The 21340-nt window shown below is 48.1% G+C and overlaps 1 protein-coding gene across 7 annotated transcripts in view; it reads right to left on the reverse strand.

The window, feature by feature from the left end:
* The window catches only part of atxn2l (ataxin 2-like), a 41333-nt gene that overhangs the window by 11622 nt on the left and 8371 nt on the right, over positions 1-21340 (reverse strand). For 3 of the 7 annotated variants that reach the window (XM_072271424.1, XM_072271422.1, XM_072271421.1), the window contains exons 2-13: positions 17908-17944; positions 17699-17755; positions 16130-16213; positions 15546-15696; positions 15083-15204; positions 11463-11554; positions 10945-11145; positions 10466-10641; positions 9645-9752; positions 2550-2771; positions 651-746; positions 426-499 (exon numbers count right to left, since the gene is read on the reverse strand). In XM_072271424.1, coding sequence (XP_072127525.1) covers positions 426-499; positions 651-746; positions 2550-2771; positions 9645-9752; positions 10466-10641; positions 10945-11145; positions 11463-11554; positions 15083-15204; positions 15546-15696; positions 16130-16213; positions 17699-17755; positions 17908-17944 — 1420 coding nt within the window. The remainder of the gene's footprint in view (positions 1-425; positions 500-650; positions 747-2549; positions 2772-9644; positions 9753-10465; positions 10642-10944; positions 11146-11462; positions 11555-15082; positions 15205-15545; positions 15697-16129; positions 16214-17698; positions 17756-17907; positions 17945-21340) is intronic. The other 4 variants (XM_072271427.1, XM_072271423.1, XM_072271426.1 and 1 more) reach the window with 3 other exon arrangements.

Below are 21340 nucleotides of genomic sequence, written 5' to 3' on the forward strand. Positions count from 1 at the left end.
CCATCCCAGTTTGTCCAGCCTCTGCTTACAGCTCATGCCCGCTAATCCAGGCACCCTGGTGAATTACTTCTGCACTCTCTCCAAGGCCCCTACATCCTTCCTGTAAAAGGGTGTCCAGAACTGCACACAATACTCCAAGTTCAGTCCAACCAAAGTTTAATACAACTGTAATGTAACTTCAGCTGACTTTCCTACTCAACACTCCCACCAATGAATGCAAACGAGGCAAAAGCCTTCTTTACCATCTTATCTACTTCTGCAGCCACTTGCCAACATCTGTGGACTTACATCCCAGATCATTCGGTATGCCAACATTTTTAAGGGCCCTGCCATAAACCATGCCCTGTCCTATCCTATTATATTTGACCTCACAAAATGCAACATCCCACACTTCCACAGATTAAACCATCTGCCATTTCTCTTACCCGGAAGTCTTCTCCAAACTTCTTCAGCTCCTCAATCTGATTCCGCTTCTGGTCTGACATAGAAGGGACGATACCTGTGGAGGAGGGGAGGGCAACAGAAACAAGACAAGATGACAGCAGGTTAGGAATCGAGAGCTTCCTCCTCATATCCCCTCCAGAGATGCTCTCTCCTCTTCACCCCCCCTACCTCCCTCCTCACTGTACGTCCCTGGCATAGCAGCCTACCTTTGACCGCCACTTTGCCCAGCTCCTGGGCATTACTGGAGGGGATCTCCACTGGCCGGGGCAGCTCCTTCCCTGAGACACTCCCGAGATCTTTCACTGGAAACGAGGGTGCAACAGAGACAAAACACCACTGTCACTGTTTCTTAAAGGCCAGCACCCATTAAACACCCAAAGAACAGTACTCCGAAGCACGGGTGTCACAGGGAGAAATTTGGTTGGGGATGGAAGACCTTTCAGCTCATCATTTCTGCATTCCATCTCCCTGTAGATCAACCACCTCCTTCCATTCCCTGCACATTCATGTGTCTGTCTAACAGTCTCTTACACACCTTCATCATATTTGCCTCTACCACCAGCCTTGAGTGGCATATTTCAGGCACCCCACTCTCGACATAAAAAAAGCTTGACCCTCATATCTTCTTTGAACTTTGAATGCATGCCTGGTAGAATTGGAGCAAATGATTCTGTCTGCGCTCCTCTGCCTTTCATGAAAAGATCATAAACCACGATCAGGTTTCTCCTCAGCCCCTGCCGCTCCAAAAGAAAACAAACCAAATTGGTCCGACCTCTCTTTATAACTCATGCCCTCTAATCCTGGAAGCATCCCTCTACAGCATCCTTCAAAGCCCCACACCCTTCCTGCATTGGGGTGACTAGAACTAACTAATTAAGGCCAGCATACCAAACAAATGCCTTTTTCATGGTCCGGTCAGTGACACCATTTGCAGGTAACTGTGAACCTCCAACATTAGGCCTGTTCTACAACACGCCATGGGGCACTGCCATCCATCGTGCAGGCGACATTGATCTTCTGGTTTGATGAGACGAGGGAAGAGCAGGGATGATGCAGCAACACCAGGTTGCATACTGGGATAGAGAACAGATCTGCTGCTTCTGACGGTTCCCCAGTCCTGAAATGCCTGTTCCCTTTGCCCTGCAAACAGCTTCTTAAACACTCCATCATATCTAACTCTGGCAGCGCATCCCAGGCACCCACCACCCTCCCTGTGAAAAAAAACTTAACCTGCACATTTTCTTTAAACTTACTCCTTCACACATACATACCCACACCCATCTTCACCCTAGAAAAGATTCTGTCTTCCTTATCCGTTTCTCAAAGCTTTATACATTTCTGCCGTGTGTTTCTACCACCTTGTGGCTTGGTTCAATTTTTGAAAACCACACTCACTGTATCATAGTTCAGGGTCCCGACAGCTCAAGTGATTTACAGACTGTGACATGATTTTATATATAGAATAACTGGGTTACAGCCTGGGATCTAATCCAGAAGTTTGGGAGTTTTAGACTTAGAATAACAGATCCCTGGGAGTGGGTTAAAGGCTGGGATTTCATCAACAAGTTAGGTTGGGTTTGTATACAGAATGTGTCTTTGGGAGTGGATTATAGGCTGAATCAAGTCCAGGGGTACGGGAGAGGGTTTACACAACCCTGGGTTACAAACTAAGATCTAAGCCAGTGATTCATGAGGGGTGTTTATATAAAATAGCAGAATAATATTTCCCCAGGATTGGATCTATTAGCATCCACTTGGGATCTAATCCAGAGGTTCAGGAGGTTTATATATAGAATAACAGATCTCCAGGAGTGGTTTAAAGGCTGAGGTCTAATTCAGGTGTTCTGGTGGTTTATGTATAAAACAACAGATGTATTAAATCAAGAGGGGCGTAGCTAGGATGGATGTACACATGGATAGGAAAGGTTTAGAGGGACATGGACCAAAAGTGGGCAGAGGGAATTAGCTCAGATGGGAACTTGGGTCAGTATGGACTTGTTGGGTCAAAGGGCCTGAATCAGTGCTGTACTGCTCTGTGAGTACATGACCCTAGTCTGCACACTCCACACACCACTCCAAAGCACACAGTGGGATGGACTGCTTACCGTCTGTGTTGAAGGATGGAGCTGGTGTGGCCGGCTTGGGAGACGATGAGCCGGGAGATGGCGAGCCGGAAGTGTCGGTGCCGACGGAAGGGGGAGGCGGGGCCCTCCTGGCTTCTGGCGGGGAGGTTGGAGCAGGCACTGGGCCTGGGAGCTCCTGGGCGGAGAGTGCAGGCAAACCCACACTGGACTTTGGGGAGCGGGGGTGGTAAGGCCGGTTAATACCTGTGAGAGAAAGGGGGGGGGGAGGAGAAGAGTGGGGGGGGGGAGAGGAGTGGGGGGGGGAGAGGAGTGGGGGGGGGAGAGGAGTGGGGGGGGAGAAGAGGAGTGGGGGGGGAGAAGAGGAGTGGGGGGGGAGAAGAGGAGTGGGGGGGGAGAAGAGGAGTGGGGGGGAGAAGAGGAGTGGGGGGGGGAAGAGGAGTGGGGGGGGGAAGAGGAGTGGGGGGGGAGAGGAGTGGGGGGGGAGAGGAGTGGGGGGGGAGGAGGGAGATAATGTCATGATGTAGGTTTTCACGTGGGCCACAGTAGCATAGCGATTAACGCAGCACTATTACAACTCAGGGCATAGGAGTTCAGAGTTCAATTCCGCTGTCCTCTATAAGTATATACATTCTTCCCATGAGTCACATGGATTTCCTCCTTGTGCTTGGTTTTCTCCCACAGTCCAAAGACCGTACCAGTTAATAGGTTAAATAGACATTGTAAATTGTCCTGTGATTTGGCTACGGTTAAAATATGTGGGATGCTGGACTGTGCGGGTTGTTGGGCCAGAACGACCTGTTCCATGTTGTACCTCTAAATAAAATAAAATGCAACAAGGAAACAGGCCCTTTGCCCAGAAGAGTCTGTGCTAACTCAGATTCCCAATTGCACACACTTGGCCCATGTTCCTCCTATTCACATAACCATTCAAACATTTTTTTTAAAACATTGTCTAATGTACCAGCTTTAATCACTTCCTGTGGCAGCTCATTCCACATACGGACCACCTTCTGGGTGAAAAAGCTGCCCCTCAAGTCCCTATTAAATCTCTGCCTTCACCTTAAATCTTGTGACGCCTGGTTCCTGATTCCCTATTCATGGGGAAAAAAAGACTGTGCACATTCACCCTAAATGCATCCCTCATGTTTTTATACAAAAGGACATAGGAACAGGATTAGGCTATTTAGTCCATCAAATCTGCCCTGCAATTCCATCATGGCTGATTGATTATCCTGTTCAACCCCATTTTTCTACCTTCTCCCTGTAATCTTTGATACCCTGATTAATCAAGAACCTATCAAACTCCATCTTAAATATGCAAACACGAGTAAATCTGCAGATGCTGGAATTTTAAGCAACACACATAAAAATTGCTGGTGAACACAGCAGGCCAAGCAGCATCTACAGAAAGAGGTACAGTCAACGTTTCGGGCTGAGACCCTTCGTCAGGACTAACTAAAAGCAGAGATAGTAAGAGATTTGAAAGTGGTGGGGAGGGGGAGATCTGAAATGACAGGAGAAGACAGGAGGGGGAGAGATGGAGCCAAGAGCTGGAAAGTTGATTGGCAAAAGGGATATGAGAGGGTCACGGGACAGGAGACCTAGGGAGAAAGAAAGACGGGGGGGGGGGGGAGCCCAGAGGATGGGCAAGGAGTATAGTGAGAGGGACAGAGGGAGAAAAGGGAGAGAAAAAAGAAAAAAATAATAATAAATAAATAAATAAATAAATAACGGATGGGGTATGACTGGGTAGCCTTCAACCTGATGGCATGAACATTGACTTCTCTAACTTCCGTTTAAAAATCTGCTCTCAGGATGAGGCTTTTCATTCCAGGATGAAGGAGATGTCCTCCTTTTTTAAAGAAAGAGGCTTCCCTTCCTCCACCATCAACTCTGCTCTCAAACGCATCTCTCCCATTTCACGCACATCTGCTCTCACCCCGTCCTCCCACTACCCCACTAGGACTAGGGTTCCCCTTGTCCTCACCTATCAGCCCACCAGCCTCCAGGTCCAACATATAATTCTCCGTAACTTCTGCCATCTCCAACGGGATCCCACCACTAAACACATCTTTCCTTCCTCCCCCCACCTCCCTTTCTCCAGGGATCACTCCCTACGCGACTCCCTTATCCATTCGTCCCCCCCCCCCCATCCCTCCCCACTGATCTCCCTCCTGGCACTTATCCTTGTAAGCGGAACAAGTGCTACACATGCCCTTACACTTTCTCCCTCACCACCATTCAGGGCCCCAGACAGTCCTTCCAGGTGAGGCGACACTCAACCTGTGAGTTGGCTGGGATAATATACTGCATCCGGTGTTCCCAATGCGGCCTTCTATATATTGGTGAGACCCAATGCAGGCTGGGAGACTGTTTTGCTGAACACCTACGCTCCGTCCGCCACAGAAAGCAGGATCTCCCAGTGGCCACACATTTTAATTCCACATCCCATTCCCATTCTGATGTCTATCCACGGCCTCCTCTACTGTCAAGATGAAGCCACACTCAGATTGGAGGAACAACACCTTCTATTCTTTGCCTTCTGTCAATCAGCCACTTCTTTATCCATCTAGAAACTTTTGTGCAATACCATGGGCTCGTAGCTTATTAAGCACCCTGTCAAAGACCTTCTGAAAATCCAAGTTTTCCGAACATTCGCTTTACGACCTCACTGTTACAAAAGACCTACATTAGTTATCTGTTTTCACTAACAGAAGGTGTTTTCAGTGTTACGAAAAAAGGCAGCGCACGCCCGAACAGCCAAGCTCCTCCCTCGGAACTGCATTTTAGCTGCCATTGCTTAAACACGTGCTTTGTCTCGATTTATTTTGTGCATCCATTAACAAGATGAGTTCTAAGGTATCGGAAAAGTCTAAAAGAGCTCGTAAGGGTGTTACACTTAGCATAAAACTAGACATAATTAAGTGTTTCGATTGTGGTGAACGAAGTAAGGACATTGTCTGTGTGTTGAACTTGCCTGTGTCCACCATTCGCACTATTTACACACAGAAAGAATTTTGAAAGCTGCCGATGTTACTGTTGGTTCTGCTCGTAGCAAAGTGGTCTCTCTTAGTCGGCGGCCAATAATGGATAAAATGGAAAGTCTATTGCTTGAGTGGATTGATGGGTCTACAAAGCGTGGTGTTCCGTTAAGTATTCTTATACTTAAGGAGAAATCAGCCAGTCTTTTTAATAAGCTGAAACAGAAAGCACTGGACGATGGTGATGAAAGTGTTGCAAAAGTGGAATTTAAAGGTAGTCATGGGTGGTTTGATCGGTTTCTGTGGCAAGGGCAGCTTCATAGTTTAAGCAGTGGTCCCCAACCTCCGCGAAGAACGCAGCGGTAGTCGGGACGCACACAGCACATCTTTAAGAAAAAAGGCAAAATAAACAAGCTAATTAATTAGGTGCCACCCAGCACGTAAATGTCAGCCCAGATCAGAGGCAATTGCTGATTGAATCAGGTGGTTATTCGTACAAGCAAGTGTTTAACTGTGACAAAACTGCAATTTATTGGAGTCTTCCTGATTCCGGTAAGTGAAACTACACTGTACATACATTATTTCTACTTTATATAGGCTGTGTATTTTTATGTGTTATTTGGTATGATTTGGCAGCTTCATAGCTTAAAGGTTACTGGAGAGAGTGTTTCAGCCGAGAGCGCTTCCGCGACATTTTCTCTGCGCTAGACAGTGCTGCAAAAAGGTATTTCTACTTTATATAGGCTGTGTATTTATCATATCATTCCTGCTTTTACTATATGTTACTGTTATTTTAGGTTTTGTGTGTTATTTGGCATGATTTTGTAGGTTATTTTTTGGGTCTGGAAACGCTCAAAAATTTTTCCCATATTAATAAATGGTGATTGCTTATTCACTTTACAACATTCCGGCTTACAAACCATTTCATAGGAACGCTCTACCTTCGGATAGCGGGGGAAACCTGTACACAGAATCAACAGATTCTCCTTTGCCAACCCTGCTTATTATACCTTCAAAGTATTCCAACATATTTGTCAGGCAAGATTTTCCCTTGAGGGAACTATGATGAAGACAGTCTATTTTATCATATGCCTCCAAGTACCCTGAAACCTCACCCTTAATAATCACCTTCAACCAATGAGGTCAGACTACAGTTTCCTTTCTTCTGCTCTCTCCATTCTTGAAGACTATAGTGACATTTGCAATTTTCCAGTCTTCCAAATCAATTCCAGAACCTGGTGATTCTTTCAGAACCCTGGGGTGTACACCATCTGGACCAGGTGACATCTACCTTCAGACTTTTCAGTTCCCTAACAACCTTTCATCTAGTAATGGCAACTTCACATATTTCCTTACACATAGAACCCATTGTACTGACCTTTTTAACCTGCTCCAAGATCAAACTAACCCTTCCCTCCCACATAACGCTCCATTTTTCTTTCATCCACGTGTTCTTTCATCTACGTCTATTAAATGATGTACTGGCAATAAACGAAGTTTTGCGGACAGCTCAGAGACTTCAAGATATACTTCTGAACTACTATCACTGCAATTTGCAGCCTATAATCAACCTTTAAGTAACATACTTTTAATCTGGATGAACGAACCTGCAATCTTACAATCATGCAACTAACTGGCAGAATCAACTCTCAGGATTGCAGGTATGGCATCTTTGAGTGGCTAAAAGGTTATTGCCAAGGCCAGGAGAGAGAAAGGAAGGGAGGTCTTTCAAGCCAGACTAAAACGGCGGGCTGTAAACCTTCCTCTTCCGAGTATCTTGTTAGCAAATGCATAGTTACTGGAGAACAAGACCCTAGGGCAAGATTGCTGTATCGAAGGGAAATGAAGGATTGCTGCATTGTTTCACGGAGACATGGATCCCTCCAGACAAGCTGGACGCAGCAAACAAACCAGAGGCCTTCTCAATCCACCGGATGGACAAAAATGCTGATTCAAAGAGGGCAAGAGATGGGGAGGTTATTTTATTTAGAGATACAGCATGGAATACCCTTGAGCCACACCACCAGCAACCCACCAATTTAACTCTAGCCTAATCACTGGACAATTTACAATGACCAATTAATTTACTAACCAGTATATCTTTGGACTGTGGAAGGAACCGGAGCACCTGGAGGGTTGCTGAAGTAGGGTTGCCAACTTTCTCACTCCCAAATAAGGGACAAAAGTAGCAGTCAAATACGGGACACTTGTGTTTACCCCAAGAAAGACTACCATGACCATGAAGCCTTGCGCGGGCACCAGTGTGCGCATGCGTGTACATGCCGACTATTTCTTTTCTACAAATCGGTTTTGGTTTAATCTTCCTGCTTTTACTATATGTTAGTGTTATTTTGGGTTTTATGTGTTATTTGGTATGATTTGGTAGGTAATGATTTGTGTCTGGGAACGCTCAAAAATTTTTCCCATATAAATTAATGGTAACTGCTTCTTTGGTTTACGCCATTTCAGCTTATGAACGCTCTATCTTAGCGGGGGGAATCCAGGACAAGGGCAGTCCCTTATGGGACAAAACAACTTAGCCCAATATACGGGATGTCCCGGCTAATACGGGACAGTTGGCAACCCTATGTTCAAGTTCAACAGTGCGTGACAAGGAATGAGGAAAGGTGCAGCTGACTCATTTCGTTTCATATCGCCAAATCATATCGTTTCCTTGCGACCCGGTAGCACAAGCTTTGCGGCCCGGTGGTTGTGGACCACTCCACTGCACTACACTATCATGGCACCCTGTGGTCTGTGTGTTTCATGATAAAGTCCTCATGCTTTTATATATATATATATATATATATATATATAAAAAAAAATCCTCATGCTGCTGGAACGTAGCAACCTTGTCTCACTCTTAGGAGCATCTAATGATAAAGTGCCATCTGTTTTACTTAAGGAAAGAGTTCTTCGCCATGGTCCTGACCACAGCTTATAAATGCCAAAGGCAAATGCTGAACAAGCACTCTAGGATTCAGTGCCACGATTAGCAAACAAGAAGCAGCCTATCCTGATGCCTTTCAAAGCACTGCTGAGGACTTCAATCAGACTTGCTTGAAGAAACCTCTGTAATTATCATCAATATATCACCTGCAGAACCAAGAGTCCCAACATACTCAACCATTGTTATATTATGATTAAGAATGCCTACTGTTCAATCCCTAGACTGTATTTTGACAAGTCTGATCATCTGGCAGTCCTCCTCCTACCTGCATCAGGCAAAGACTAAAACCCAAGGCTCCAGAGGTAAAGGTAACAAAGAGGTGGTCACGGGACACAGACGAGCAGCTATAAGATTGCTTCAAATTGGTGGACTGGGCCACGTTCAAGGGCTCAGAGGACCTGAACGAATATGCCATGTTTGTCATGGGATGGGCTTTTAAACAGTAGTGGACAAGTGTATCACCAGAAAATCATTCGGTCTTCCCCAGCTAGAAACCCTGGATGAACCAAGCGATCCACAATCTGCTGAGGGCAAGTTCAGTAGCATATAGGTCTGGTGACCAAGTAAAATACTGCTGGTCCAGGTATGACCTCTGGAAAGTCATTTCACATGAGATGTGGCAATTCCAGATCAAACTTAAATCACAGAAGGATGGTTGAAAACTATAGCAGGGCTTTAATGCTATCACCTCCTACAAAAACAAACCTGTGCCATATATATGGCAAGTTTCAATCACAGACGAGTTCAATGCCTTTTCTGCTCACTTTGACCGACAAAACATGGAGATACCTTTATGAACGTCTACAGCCTCCGACGACCCTGTGATTTCAGTTTCCAAGGCAGATATGAGAGCATCCTTCAGGTGGGTGCCAAGGAAAGCATCTGGCCCAGATGGGATATCTAGCAGTGTACTGAACACCTGTGTGCTATTCAACAGGCTGGAGTATTCACTGATATCTTTAACATTTCACTTCAAGCAGGCTTCAGTTATACCGGTGCCCAAGAAGAACAAGGTAACCTGCTTCCATCACTATCGTGTAGTAGTACTTACACACAACATAATGACGTGCTTGAGGCATAAATGATGCAAAGACAGGTGGGGGAGTGTGGGAGGGAAGAGCAACAACCAGCTGGAACTGTACCGGGACAAAGTTATAACTGTAGGTGAATATCAGGCCTACTCACCTGAGGCTTGAGAGTGTGGAGAGCTGTCGGAAGCAGATCCCCCCCTTCCCATTAGGGGCTTGCCACCACGGGTGGGTCTCTGAGCCTTGGGCGACATTCGGGAAGGCCCTGCAGCGAGGAAAGAAAGCAGCCAGGAGAGGGAGAGATGCAGAGTGATGAGGAAAAGTGTGAGGGAACAGGAATAACATCAATACAGATACAGCTAGTGACACAGGGCGCTTGGGAGAGGGGTCACTAAGGGACGGTGTGAGGGAGCTAGATTACATTGGTGGGGATACAGTTAATGATACAGGATGCTGGAGGAGTGGGGTTACTGAGGTATGGTGTGAGTGAGGATACAATCAGCCACATAGGATGCGGAGGGAGAGGGGTCACTACAGGACAGAGTGAGGGAGTTGGATTAACGTTGATGGGGATGGTCAGTATCTGAGAGTGCTGGGGAAGAAGGGTTACTGAGGAACACAAACAACAGGAATTCTGCAGATGCTGGAAATTCAAGCAACACACATCAAAGTTGCTGGTGAATGCAGCAGGCCAGGCAGCATCTCTAGGAAGAGGTACAGTCCACGTTTCAGGCCGACACCCTTCGTCAGGACTGATGAAGGGTCTCGGCCTGAAACGTGGACTGTACCTCTTCCTAGAGATGCTGCCTGGCCTGCTGCGTTCACCAGCAACTTTGATGTGTGTTACTGAGGAACACACCTGGGAAGAGAGATTATTGAGGCAAGGGAGTTGGGGGAAAGAGACTACAAAGGAAACGTGAAGGAGTTAGGTCACAAAGGAATAGACATTGGGGAAAGGGGTAACTGGGAGTGACTTACCTCCGTTAATCACTCGCTGGTCCGGCGATGGGCTGCAGCTAGAGTCAGGGTGATGGATTCCCCCCCGTGGGGGGAGGGAGCCCACTCGTCCGCCCCGGGGCATGTTGGACCTTAGGCCTCCTCCCCTGGTGCTGCCTTCTCTGCTTCGCTGGGGGAGGGGGATGTACTTACTGTCCCTGCAGAGAAGAGACACAGCCTCAGTGCTAGACTGGGCCACAGAAGGTTGGCTTCCAGCAGCCAGACCAGAGGGAGACAGGTAGAGGGGGCGAAGGCGGTACAGACAGAAAGAGGTACATTCGCAGATATAGAGATGCAGGCAGAGGGGGAGAGGGGAAAGACAAGAGACAGACAGAATGTGAAAGACAAGCCGATAGAGAAACAGAGAAACAAGAAGGCAGTGAGCCAAAAAGGAAAAATGAGAGCTGCGTGCGCATGTGTCCACACACAAGGACAAGATACAACCTTGTAACCTTCCCTACCTGGAGTTCAAGCTGGGGCTGTCACGATCAGGCGAAGGTCTCTGAACAGCACTGAACTTCTCCTCCTCCGTGCGCCCATCGTCATTCTCCATCGAGACACGCACCCGATACTGGGGACTGGATTCGATCTCTTTGGCCAGCTGGGTGGCTCTGGCCTCTCGTTGCCGGAACTCAGCTGAGTTGTCCTTCTCCAGGGGCGTCCTGAGGACCCAGAGGAAGAGTTAGTCCATGGGAGCAGACATCACTGTGGGTGACGGGAAATGGTGTGGGGGTCTTTTACCCAGTGTCTGACCTTGGGAGTGTGCGATTGGACAGTGCGAGAGAGCCTCACTCTATGTCTGACCCTGGAGTGTGCAATGGGATGGTGTGGAGGTACCTTCATTCCATGTCTGACGCCACGAGTGTGTGATACGATGGTGCAGAGGGAGATTCACTGTGTCTGAGCCACAGCATTCTGGGAGTACTCAAACTCATGTGAAACCTCATGGTGACAGGCCCACTAAGACTTGAATACTCACGTGTAGGAGGAGAGGCTGCTGTCGTAAGTTGTCTTCACACCATACGTCTCCTCATTGAAGCGGAACATCTCGTTGGCGTCCCAGCCATTGGACTGAGCATAAAGTTGGAGGTTATGAAGAAACAAGGAAAAGATACAGCCGGGATTAGGGAAAAAAATTTTTTAAGACAAGATGGCATCAGACAGCAGGGAAACAGGTCTTTCAACCCAGTTGGTCTGTGTTTGCCAAGATTCACATCTGAACCAGATCCAGTTGCCTTTCTTTGGCCCAATTCCCTCTAAACCTTTACCATGCACGTACTCACATTAGTCTTTTAAATGTACCTGCCTCAACCACTTCTTCTTGTAGCTCGTTCCATATACAAATCACGCTCCAGCTGAAAATTGCCCCTCAGATCCCCATTGACCTTGATCCTCTCTGACATTAAACCTGTTCCTTCTGATTCTTGATCCCCAACCCTGAGGAAAAAAAGATCGTGTGCATTCACCCTATCTGTGCTGCTCATCGTTTTTTTTATACCTCTGTACAGTTACCCCTCAGTCTCCTACTCTCCGAGGTTTAAAGACCCAACTATTCTCCATAACTCAGTCCTGAGTCCCGACATCATCCTCTTAAGTCTCCTCTGCACTTTTTCCATCTTCATAGCATCGCTCCTACAGCAGGGTGACCAAATCAGAACACAATAGTCCAACTGCGGCCTCACTAACATCTTATACAACTGCAACATAACATTCTCCTGTACCCAGTGCGCCAAACACCTTGTTCACCACCCTGTCTACCTGTTATACTATCTTCATGTAACTATGTACTTGTTATACTCTGATGTCCTTCTGTTCTGCAGCCACCATGACAGGGGATCTTATAAACACACACACTCAGAGGCCAATCTATTAGGTTCTCTGGAGACCATTGTGCGTGAAAATCCCAGGAGATCAGCAGTTTCTGAGATACTCAAACCATCCTGTCTGGCAACAACAATCATTCCACAGTCAAAGTCACTTAGATCACATTTCTTCCCCATTATAATGTTTGGGTTGAATAACAACTGAACCTCTGGACCATGCTTTTTTTTTTTACACGTTGCCAAAAGATTGACTGACTAGATATTTGCATTAACAGGGAGTACAGGTATGCTTAATAAAGTTGCCACTGAGTGTATAAAACTATGAAAAAGATAAACAAAATAAATGCAGAAAAGCTGTTTCCACTAGTAAATTAACTTAGAACTAGGAAACACAACAAAAAGATTCAGAGGAGTAGATTTAGGATGGATATCAGAAGAAATTGCTTTTTCCACAGTAGTGAATCTGTGGAATTCTCTGTCAGGGAAGTAGTTGAGGCTACCATATTAAATATACTTAAGATGAGAAATTCTGCAGATGCTGGAAATCCAGACCAGCAGGTACAAAACACTGGAGGAACTCAGGTCAGGCAGCGTCCATTAAAACGAGCAAGCAGTCGATGTTTCGGGCAGAGATCCTTCTTCAGGACTTATACAGAACTCAATATTTTTAAGACACAGTTGGATAAGAATTTTGCATAGGCAGGAAATTAAGGTTTATGACTAAAAGTCAGGTAGATGGAGTTGAATCTACAGCCAAATCAGCCGTGAACCTACTGAACAGCAGAGCAGGCTCAATGGGCCAGGTGGCCGACTCCTGCTACTTATGCTCTTATGAAAAATTGATACTTTTTGGCTCTCCATAGATATTTGTCTGACTTGTTGACTTCCTCCAGTGAGAACTCAATGAATTGTGTTTCTAAGGATGCTATGTCAAAGATTTTCGCAAACTTATACAGAAGTATGGTGGAGAGCATTCTCACTGGTTGCACCACTGCCTGGTATGGAGGCTCCAATGCACAAGACAAGAAAAGGCTGAACAGTGTTGTCAACTCAGCCAGCCCCATCATGGGTACGAGCCTCCCAAGGACATTTTCAAAAGCCGCTGCCTCAAGGCAGTATCGATCGTGAAGGACCTCCACCACTCAGGACATATCTTCTTCGCATTACTACCATCAAAGAGGTGGTATTGGGACCTAAAGATCCACACTCAGCATTTTAGGAACAGCCTCTTCCCCTTCATCATCAAGTTTTTCAAAAGTCCATGAACACTAAATCTCACTCTCTGCTGCCAGGCCAGGCAGGTTCTATACCGAGTCTCTCTGCGCCACCCCCCACCATTCCAAGGACAGTTATGCATGCCTTAGTGTCAGGGTGAACATTGTTTGACTGGATCCTTATCCTTCACTCCCTAGCCCACTATTCCATCTCTTCCCACCTTTCTAAAAACCAAAGAAAGTTAGGGACAGAGCTCAGCACAGCACAGAAACCAGCTCCCCTCCATGGGTACTGTCTACACTTCTGTTGCCTTTGAAAATCACCAGCACAATAAAAGACTCGGACATTCTGTTCCCTCCCATTAGGCAGAAGATACAAAAGCCTGAAAGTACATCCCACCAAGCTCAAGGATAGCTTTTACCCTGCTATTAAACAGTATTAAATGGTCCCCTAGTATGCTGAGATGGACTCTTGACCTTACAATCTACCTTGTCATGGCCCTTGTACTTCATGGTCACTGCATTGTCTCCAACCACCATTCTTTATTCTGCATTCTGATGTTGTTTAACTTTGTATCAACTCAATGCACTGTGTAATAATCTGACCTGTATAAGCAGTACGCAAGACAAGCTTTTCAGTGTATTTTGATACATATGCCAATAATAGACCAATTTATTCTCTCTCCCACTCTCTCTCCCCAACCCTCCTTCCCTTACACCCCCATCTCCATTTCTCTTCATCTCCCACTTTTTCCAGTTCACTCAGAGTCAACCCTTGGTTACTCATCTGCTCTCCCACCTTCCATCTCTCCATCACTCGACCAGCACCACCCCTCTGCCTCCCCCTCTCCTAAAACTCCTCCCACCTCCTTTCACAGGACATTCATCTTTGTCTTTCACCCTCCCTCCCAGTGCTTTCAATTCTCTGAGGAGGCCCCACCTTCCCCCTGCCCTTCCACCATTTTGTCCCCTCCCCCCTCTTCCATCACACCTCCACCATCTCGCTCCCTTCCTTCTTCTCCCAACAGCATATCTTTCTGGGGATGGCCCACTTTGACTCCCTCCCTCCTGAAACCCAATCTCTGTGGGACAGACCCTCTTTGATCACTTCCCCTCTCCAATTCCTAACACACCCACCTCTCTGGAGACAGCCCTACCCTCTCCTCTGTCCCTCCTTCCTGAAGCTCACACAGACCCACACTGATCCCTCCCCCCGCTCCACTGCCGTCTCCAATTCCTGACACACCCACTTCCGTAGACAGTCCCATATTAAGTCATACCCACCCCCATGCCCCACCTCTCTGGCACCAGTCCATTTTGTTCTCTCCCCATCCTGACTTCACCTCCCTCACTCCCAACATCCTTCCTTCTCCAGGAGAAAACCCACTTTGAACACCTCCCTTCCGGCATCTCTAGTTATCTGGTACTGTTCCATTGAATCCCTCCCCTCTCCACCCTCATGCTCTTGATTCCCCTCATCTCTCCAGGGACAAGCCCGCATTGACTCCTCCCCTCCTGCTCCCCCTCAGCGGGGAAATATACAGCTGCCAGCCCGTACCCACCACATCAGACTCTAGGTCGAAGTCATCGCTGTTGTTATCTCCACCGCCCTCCCAGGGCTGCAGGGGGCTCTCACGATGCTCCCCGTTCACCTTGGTGCTCACCATCGGGTCCGTCAGCTTGTCTGCAGGGAAGGGGAGAAAATGGGTGTCAGTGGAGGCTGCCTGACTCCCTTCACTTCTCCCTCCCCATTTCCTGCTCCCCCTCCATCCTCTCATCCCTTCTCTCCATTTCCCCCTCCCTCAAACCTCCTACCCTCCTTCCTATTCTTCCACCTCTCCATCCTCCTTCTCCCCGACCCCCCGCTTTCACACTTACCCTCCCAAGCACACCACTCTCTCTGTCCCTTACAACCTCAGCCAACGGGGTGAGAGCCAGTTACTCCCTATTCTCTGGAGCCTGACTGTGGCAGGTGACTGGGGGGGGGGGGGCGGGGGGGGGGGGAGAGCGGACTAGTCTGCTCACCTCTCATTGCGTAGTTGAGGTCTACATCACGGAACTGCACCACCACAACATCAGAAGGTTTAAAGATCATGGTATCAATGATATCCTCACACTTGGGGCCAGCTGCTGTGTCTGCACTCTTCCGGTGCACTGTGTCCACGGCCAGCTCCAGCTGTGGGCGGCAAATGGTGCAGTGAGAGGAAGGGCCAGGGGAGAGTTGAGCAGAGGTTCACAAAGAGTTAGTCAAAGAGACAGAGGAGAGAGATTGTGAACCCCAGACTGTGTGCAAAATTGAGAAACAGCAAAAGAGAGAGGGAGGCGGGAAGTGTGGAGAGAGGGAGAGGGGGAGGAGGCTGGTGCAGGGATAGGTGGAGCGGATGGGGGGGTGAGCGGGCTGGGAGAGGGTAAGCGGGGGTGGTGGGAGAGTGGGCGGGGGGAGAAAAACAGTGAGAGTGGGCAATAAAAAGGGACAGGGACAGCACCCATGGTGGGAAAGCATGGAGTCCTCAGGAAGCAGGGGGTCAGAAGGGGTTTACCAAGCTGGGAGTGGTTGACTAGTTGACAGCTGGAGGCATAGGGTCTTTATCGGTGAGCTTGCTGCTTACCTTGGAGCTGAGCGTTTTGAAGATCCCCTCATAGACGGTGCCATTCCTCACTCTCACATCACACGTGGACCCCTGCAGGAAGGACTGGTGGGTTAGTAAGGCGGGCAGGAGTGTGGTTAGTTGGAGTACATTGAGAAATGAATGAATATATGCTCCCCCCGACAATATGTTAAGGGTCAGTTCAATAGCACGCATTTGGGGTGAGGGAGAACTGCATTTGGTAAGCTCATGGACAAAGAATATCAGTCTCAGCTCTCTTTACAACAGAATTACAGGGCACGGGTTTAAGGTCAGAGGGAACAGATTTCATAGAGACCCGAAGGGCAACTTTTCACCCAGAGGGTGGTCAGTATATGGAATGAGCTGCCAGATGAAGTATTTGAATTAGGTAGTTTGGATAGTAAATGTTTAGAGATACAATCCAAGCACAGGCAGCTGGGGCTGGCTGAAATGTGAACTGGAGAAAGTGTTTGAGAAAGGTACGTTAACAGCATTTTAAGAGACTTGCACACGTACCTGGATAGGAAAGGTTTACAAGGATAAGGACCAAATGGGACTGGCTCCTTGCTTGATTCCTTAAGGTTGTTATACCGCTGTGCAGGGGAGAGGAGAGAGGGTGGTAAGCTCCCACTACCTATGCTCCCAATGGCATGAATCTCTAGCCTCTGACAACTAAGTTCAGCTGCTGGTCTTCATGCGTGGCCTGAGCTACTAAGTCCAGCAGAACCATTTCTGACAGGGGAGGGGCAAAGGTGGGTTACTGATGCCTTAAAACCAGTCACTTCGGGCCAATGGGGCTCCATCAACCGCGGTTGGCATCTCATCTAGAAGGAAAAATCTGATCTCAAACCTCCACGACCTTACAGCTTTTCACACTCATGGCGAAGGCTTCGGGAGTACACCCCAAGGAAAAATCCAGAGTTGGAGTCCCTTTACTGAGCTCAGTGCTGACTAGTAACTCCTGCAACACCACTGGTGCCAAACTATCCGTCTCTGCCGTTCCTTTGGATTCATCAGCTGTGCTGAAGGAGGAACGTGCTGGAGGGGCAACAGCTTGCTCCCCATATCGTACTGCCCTGGGTTGCATACTAGCTTGTGTAAACAACTAAGACACCCATACTCATTGATCCTGATCAACAAAGGGGGAACTGGCTCATTCGAGGGATCTGGTCGGAATTGGCCCGTTGGACCAAAAGACCATCTTCCATGTGGGATCTGGGAAACCAAAAGATGACAATCAGCAGGCTGAGGATGTGCAGATAGGCGGACAAGGGTGAACTGTTCAGAGAACAGGTACATCCGTGTCAGTCAGGCAGGCGAGGAGCTCAGTGACGGCTGGCAGATGAAGAGACAGACTGGTGGTGGTGGTGGAGTGGTTTGGTGTGTGCACTTGCATCTGCATCCGTCCCTGTGTGCATTGCTGCCTATGTACGTGCCTGTGTGCACGGGTGATATTATGCAGGGAGTGTGCATGTGAGAGTGCACATGCGTGTGTGGCGCACCTCTGCGTGTTCTCATGGCACGCGTGTGTGTCCACTAGAGGTGACGGGGATAGCACAGAACACTCACCACGACTGCAGTCAGGAAGTGCAACATCCGTGTGTTGTTGTAAACCCCCTCGAACACCTGGAACACAAGGACACACCTTCACACAGCTGGCCCAAGGAGAGAAATGTGAAAGGGAAAGGGGGGGTTAGGAGGATGTGGATCAGGAGATGGGTGAAGCAGGAAAGTGGGTTAAGAGTGGGGATGAGAGACAGACAGAAAGAGACACTCACCGGCGACTGTGGGGATCCCTTGACACTGCTCCTCCCCCTGTAATATAAAGCAGAGGGCGGTCAGTAAGGAGGTATCCCTCGGAGGCAGGGTTCGAAACTGGATGCAAGACCTCGTCTTTCAGAATCTCTTGTACTTATGCTCTGCCACAATCATCCCTGCTACCTCCTATCACTGTACCATTCTCGTACCCAACAGTGTATCTCTCAGTTTCCCAGATCCCAATCAACCTGTCTCCCTCCATTCTCGGTGGTGAAGCCACTGGAAGAAAGACAAAAGACGGCAGTAAAGTGGCAAAGCTCCCCCTCCCCGCTAAAACGTTGATGCCTGCGGTCCCCAGCACCTCAAGGTTGAGAAAAGGCCTTGCATTGCTTCATAAGAGGTCAGGAATGCATTTCTTACAGCTCATTCCATATGCCACAAGACACAGGCACAGAATTAGACCAGTTCGCTGATCGAGTCCACTCCGTCACTCGTTCATGGCTGATTTATTTCCCCTCTCAACTCCATTCTCAGGTCACTGGACACAAGATGTGCAGAGTCAGGCCACATGTGGGTCATCCGACAGCTTAGACATACAGGGTGTCTGGCACTGTGAGATGTACATATCGGGATCCTTCAGGGTGCTACAGAGCAACTGCTGACAAGACGGACCCAACCTGTCCAGTGGAATCATCACTGATAATCAGATGTGCAGCGGGTAAGATGTCACTGATCAGAGAGTCCATCAGCCACAGAAGCAGAATTAGGCCACTCGGTCTATTAAGTCTGCTCTGCTGTTCCATAATGGCTGATTTATTAACACTCTCAACACCATTCTGCTGCCTTCCCTTCGAAGCCTTTAATGCCCTGACTAATCAAGAATCTACTAACTGCCACTTTAAATACGCCCAGTGACCTGGCCTTCACAGCCATCTGTGGCAAATTCACCAACATCTGGTTAAATAAATTCCTTTTCATCTCTGTTATAAAGGGACATCTTTTCACTGTGAAGCTATACCCTCTGATCCTAGATTCACTCATTACGGGAATCATCCTCTCCACGTCTGCTCTATCTAGTCAGAAGTCAATGACTACTGATCCTGACGTGTGCTCTCTGACCCCACCCCCAGTGATCCTTGACCCTAGTGACCCTTTACCCCACTCACCCAACACTACATTCCTTGGTCCCACAATAGTCAATCCCACTCTTCCGACTCAGTGATGCTTGACCCTGCCAGCCCAAAGTCATCTTCCTTGACCGTGCTCCCTCAACCGAGATCCACGACCTCATTCATCCAACCATGGGATCTTTCATCCCGCTCCCCCGACCCTGTGATCTTTGACACTGATCCCCAACCTCTGATCTGTCATCCCTCTGCCACAACCCTGTGAATACTAGCCCGCTCTCTTACAACCCACTCTGCAACCCTAACTTCGCAGTCATTGTGATCCTGCACACTATTACATCAACCCTGTTATCCTTGACCTAGCTCTCTCCTCACAAACAGTGGAAATTTCCAGATACTGGAAATCCGAGCAACACACACAAAATGCTGGAGGAACACAGCAGGCCAGGCAACATCTATGGAAATAAGCAGCTGACGTTTCGGGCCTAGACCCTTCAGCAAGGACTGGAGAAAAAAAAAGGTGAGTAGATTTAAAAGGTGGGGGGAGAGAGAAACGCAAGGTGATAGGTCAAACCAGGAGGTAGAAAGGATGAAGTAAAGAGCTGGGAAGTCGATTGGTGAAAGAGATTCAGGGCTGGAAAAGTGGAGCCTGATAGGAGAGAGAGAGGACAGAAGGCCATGGTAAAAAGAAAAAAGGGCGAAAAGTACCAAAGGGAGGCGATGAGATATGGTGAGAGAGCAAAAAGGGGATGGTGTGGGGTGCGGCATTACCAAAAGTTTCAGAAATTGATTTTCATGCCATCAGGTTGGAGGCTACCCAAACGAAATACAAGATGTTGTTCCTCCAAACCGAGTGTAGCCTCATTTACACAGTAAAGGAGACCATAAATTGACATATCAAAATAGGAATAGGAAGTGTATTTAAAATGGGTGGCCCGTGGGAGATCCTGTTTTTTCTGGCAGACAGCGCATAGGTGATCATCGATATACAGGAGGCCGCACCAGCAGCACCAGACACTGTATATGATCCCAACAGACTAATAGGTGAAGTGTCGCCTCACCTGCAAGGACTGTTTGGGACCCTAAATGGTAGTGAAGGAGGAGGTCTAAGGGCAGATGTAGTACTTGTTCCACTTGCAAGGATAAATGCCAGGAGGGTGATCAGTGGGGAGGCACAAATAAACAAGGGTGTCATTAAGGGAGTGATCCCTGCACATAATGCTCTGTAACTTCCACCTCCAACGGGATCTCACCAGCAAGCACATCTTTCCCTTTCCCCCTTTTTCTGTTTTCCGCAGGGATCGCTCCCTACACAACTCCCTTGTCCATTTGTCCCTCCCCACTGATCTCTCTCCTGGCACTTACCCTTGTACTCCTCCCTCACTACCACTCATGGCTCCAAACATTCTTTCCAGCCGACACTTCACCTGCGAGTCTGTTGGAGTCATATACTGTGTCTGGTGCTCTCAGTGTGGCCTCCTGTACATCGATGAGAACATAATAGATTTGGAGACCACTTCGCCAAACACCTAAACTCCACCCACCTAAGAAGCGAGAAATCCCAGTGGTCACCATTTTCATTCCACTTCCTATTCTGATATGTCTGTCCATGGCCTCCTCCACTGTCACGATAAGACCACACTCAGGTTGTTGTAACAACACCTAATATTCCACCTGGGTAGCTTTCAACCTGATGGCATGAACATCAATTTCTAGAGCTTCCAGTAATGCCCTCCTCCTTTCCTGCACTATCCACTTTTTCCTCTCCCACCATATCTACCTGCATGCCCATCGCCTCTTCTTGGTGCTCCACCACCCTTTTCTTTCTTCCATAGCCTTCTGTCCTCTCCTGTCAGACTCCCCCTTCTCCAACCCTGTATCTCTTTCACCAATCAATTTCCCTGCTCTTTACTTCATCTCATCCCCTCCCGGTTTCACCTACCACCTTGTGTTTTTCTCTCCCGTACCCCACCTTTTAAATCCAAAGTTTTAACTCCAGTCCTTCCGAAGGATCTTGGCCCGAAACGTCGACTGTACTCCTCCCCCGGCCGCAGTAGGTGCTAACTGGCCTGTTGAGTTCCCCCAGCATTTTATTTGTGTTGCTTAGCTCTTCCCTCACCGACTTTGCAGCAGTTTCCCCAAACCGACTCTCGGCTGTTGATTGACAGCTGAATTGATCAATCGTGTGGAGTCCGAACAGTCCTTCGGCTGTCCAATAACAGCCGAACCTGTCCGCTGCACCGCCTTCTTGCCCTAAACCAATGACAGCCCAGCCCACACCACGTGATCGCAGTGCCAGTAGCCCACGTGGGTCTGTCTGGGCCCG

Source organism: Mobula birostris, chromosome 11, assembly GCF_030028105.1.
Source record: "Mobula birostris isolate sMobBir1 chromosome 11, sMobBir1.hap1, whole genome shotgun sequence".
NCBI lineage: Eukaryota > Metazoa > Chordata > Chondrichthyes > Myliobatiformes > Myliobatidae > Mobula > Mobula birostris.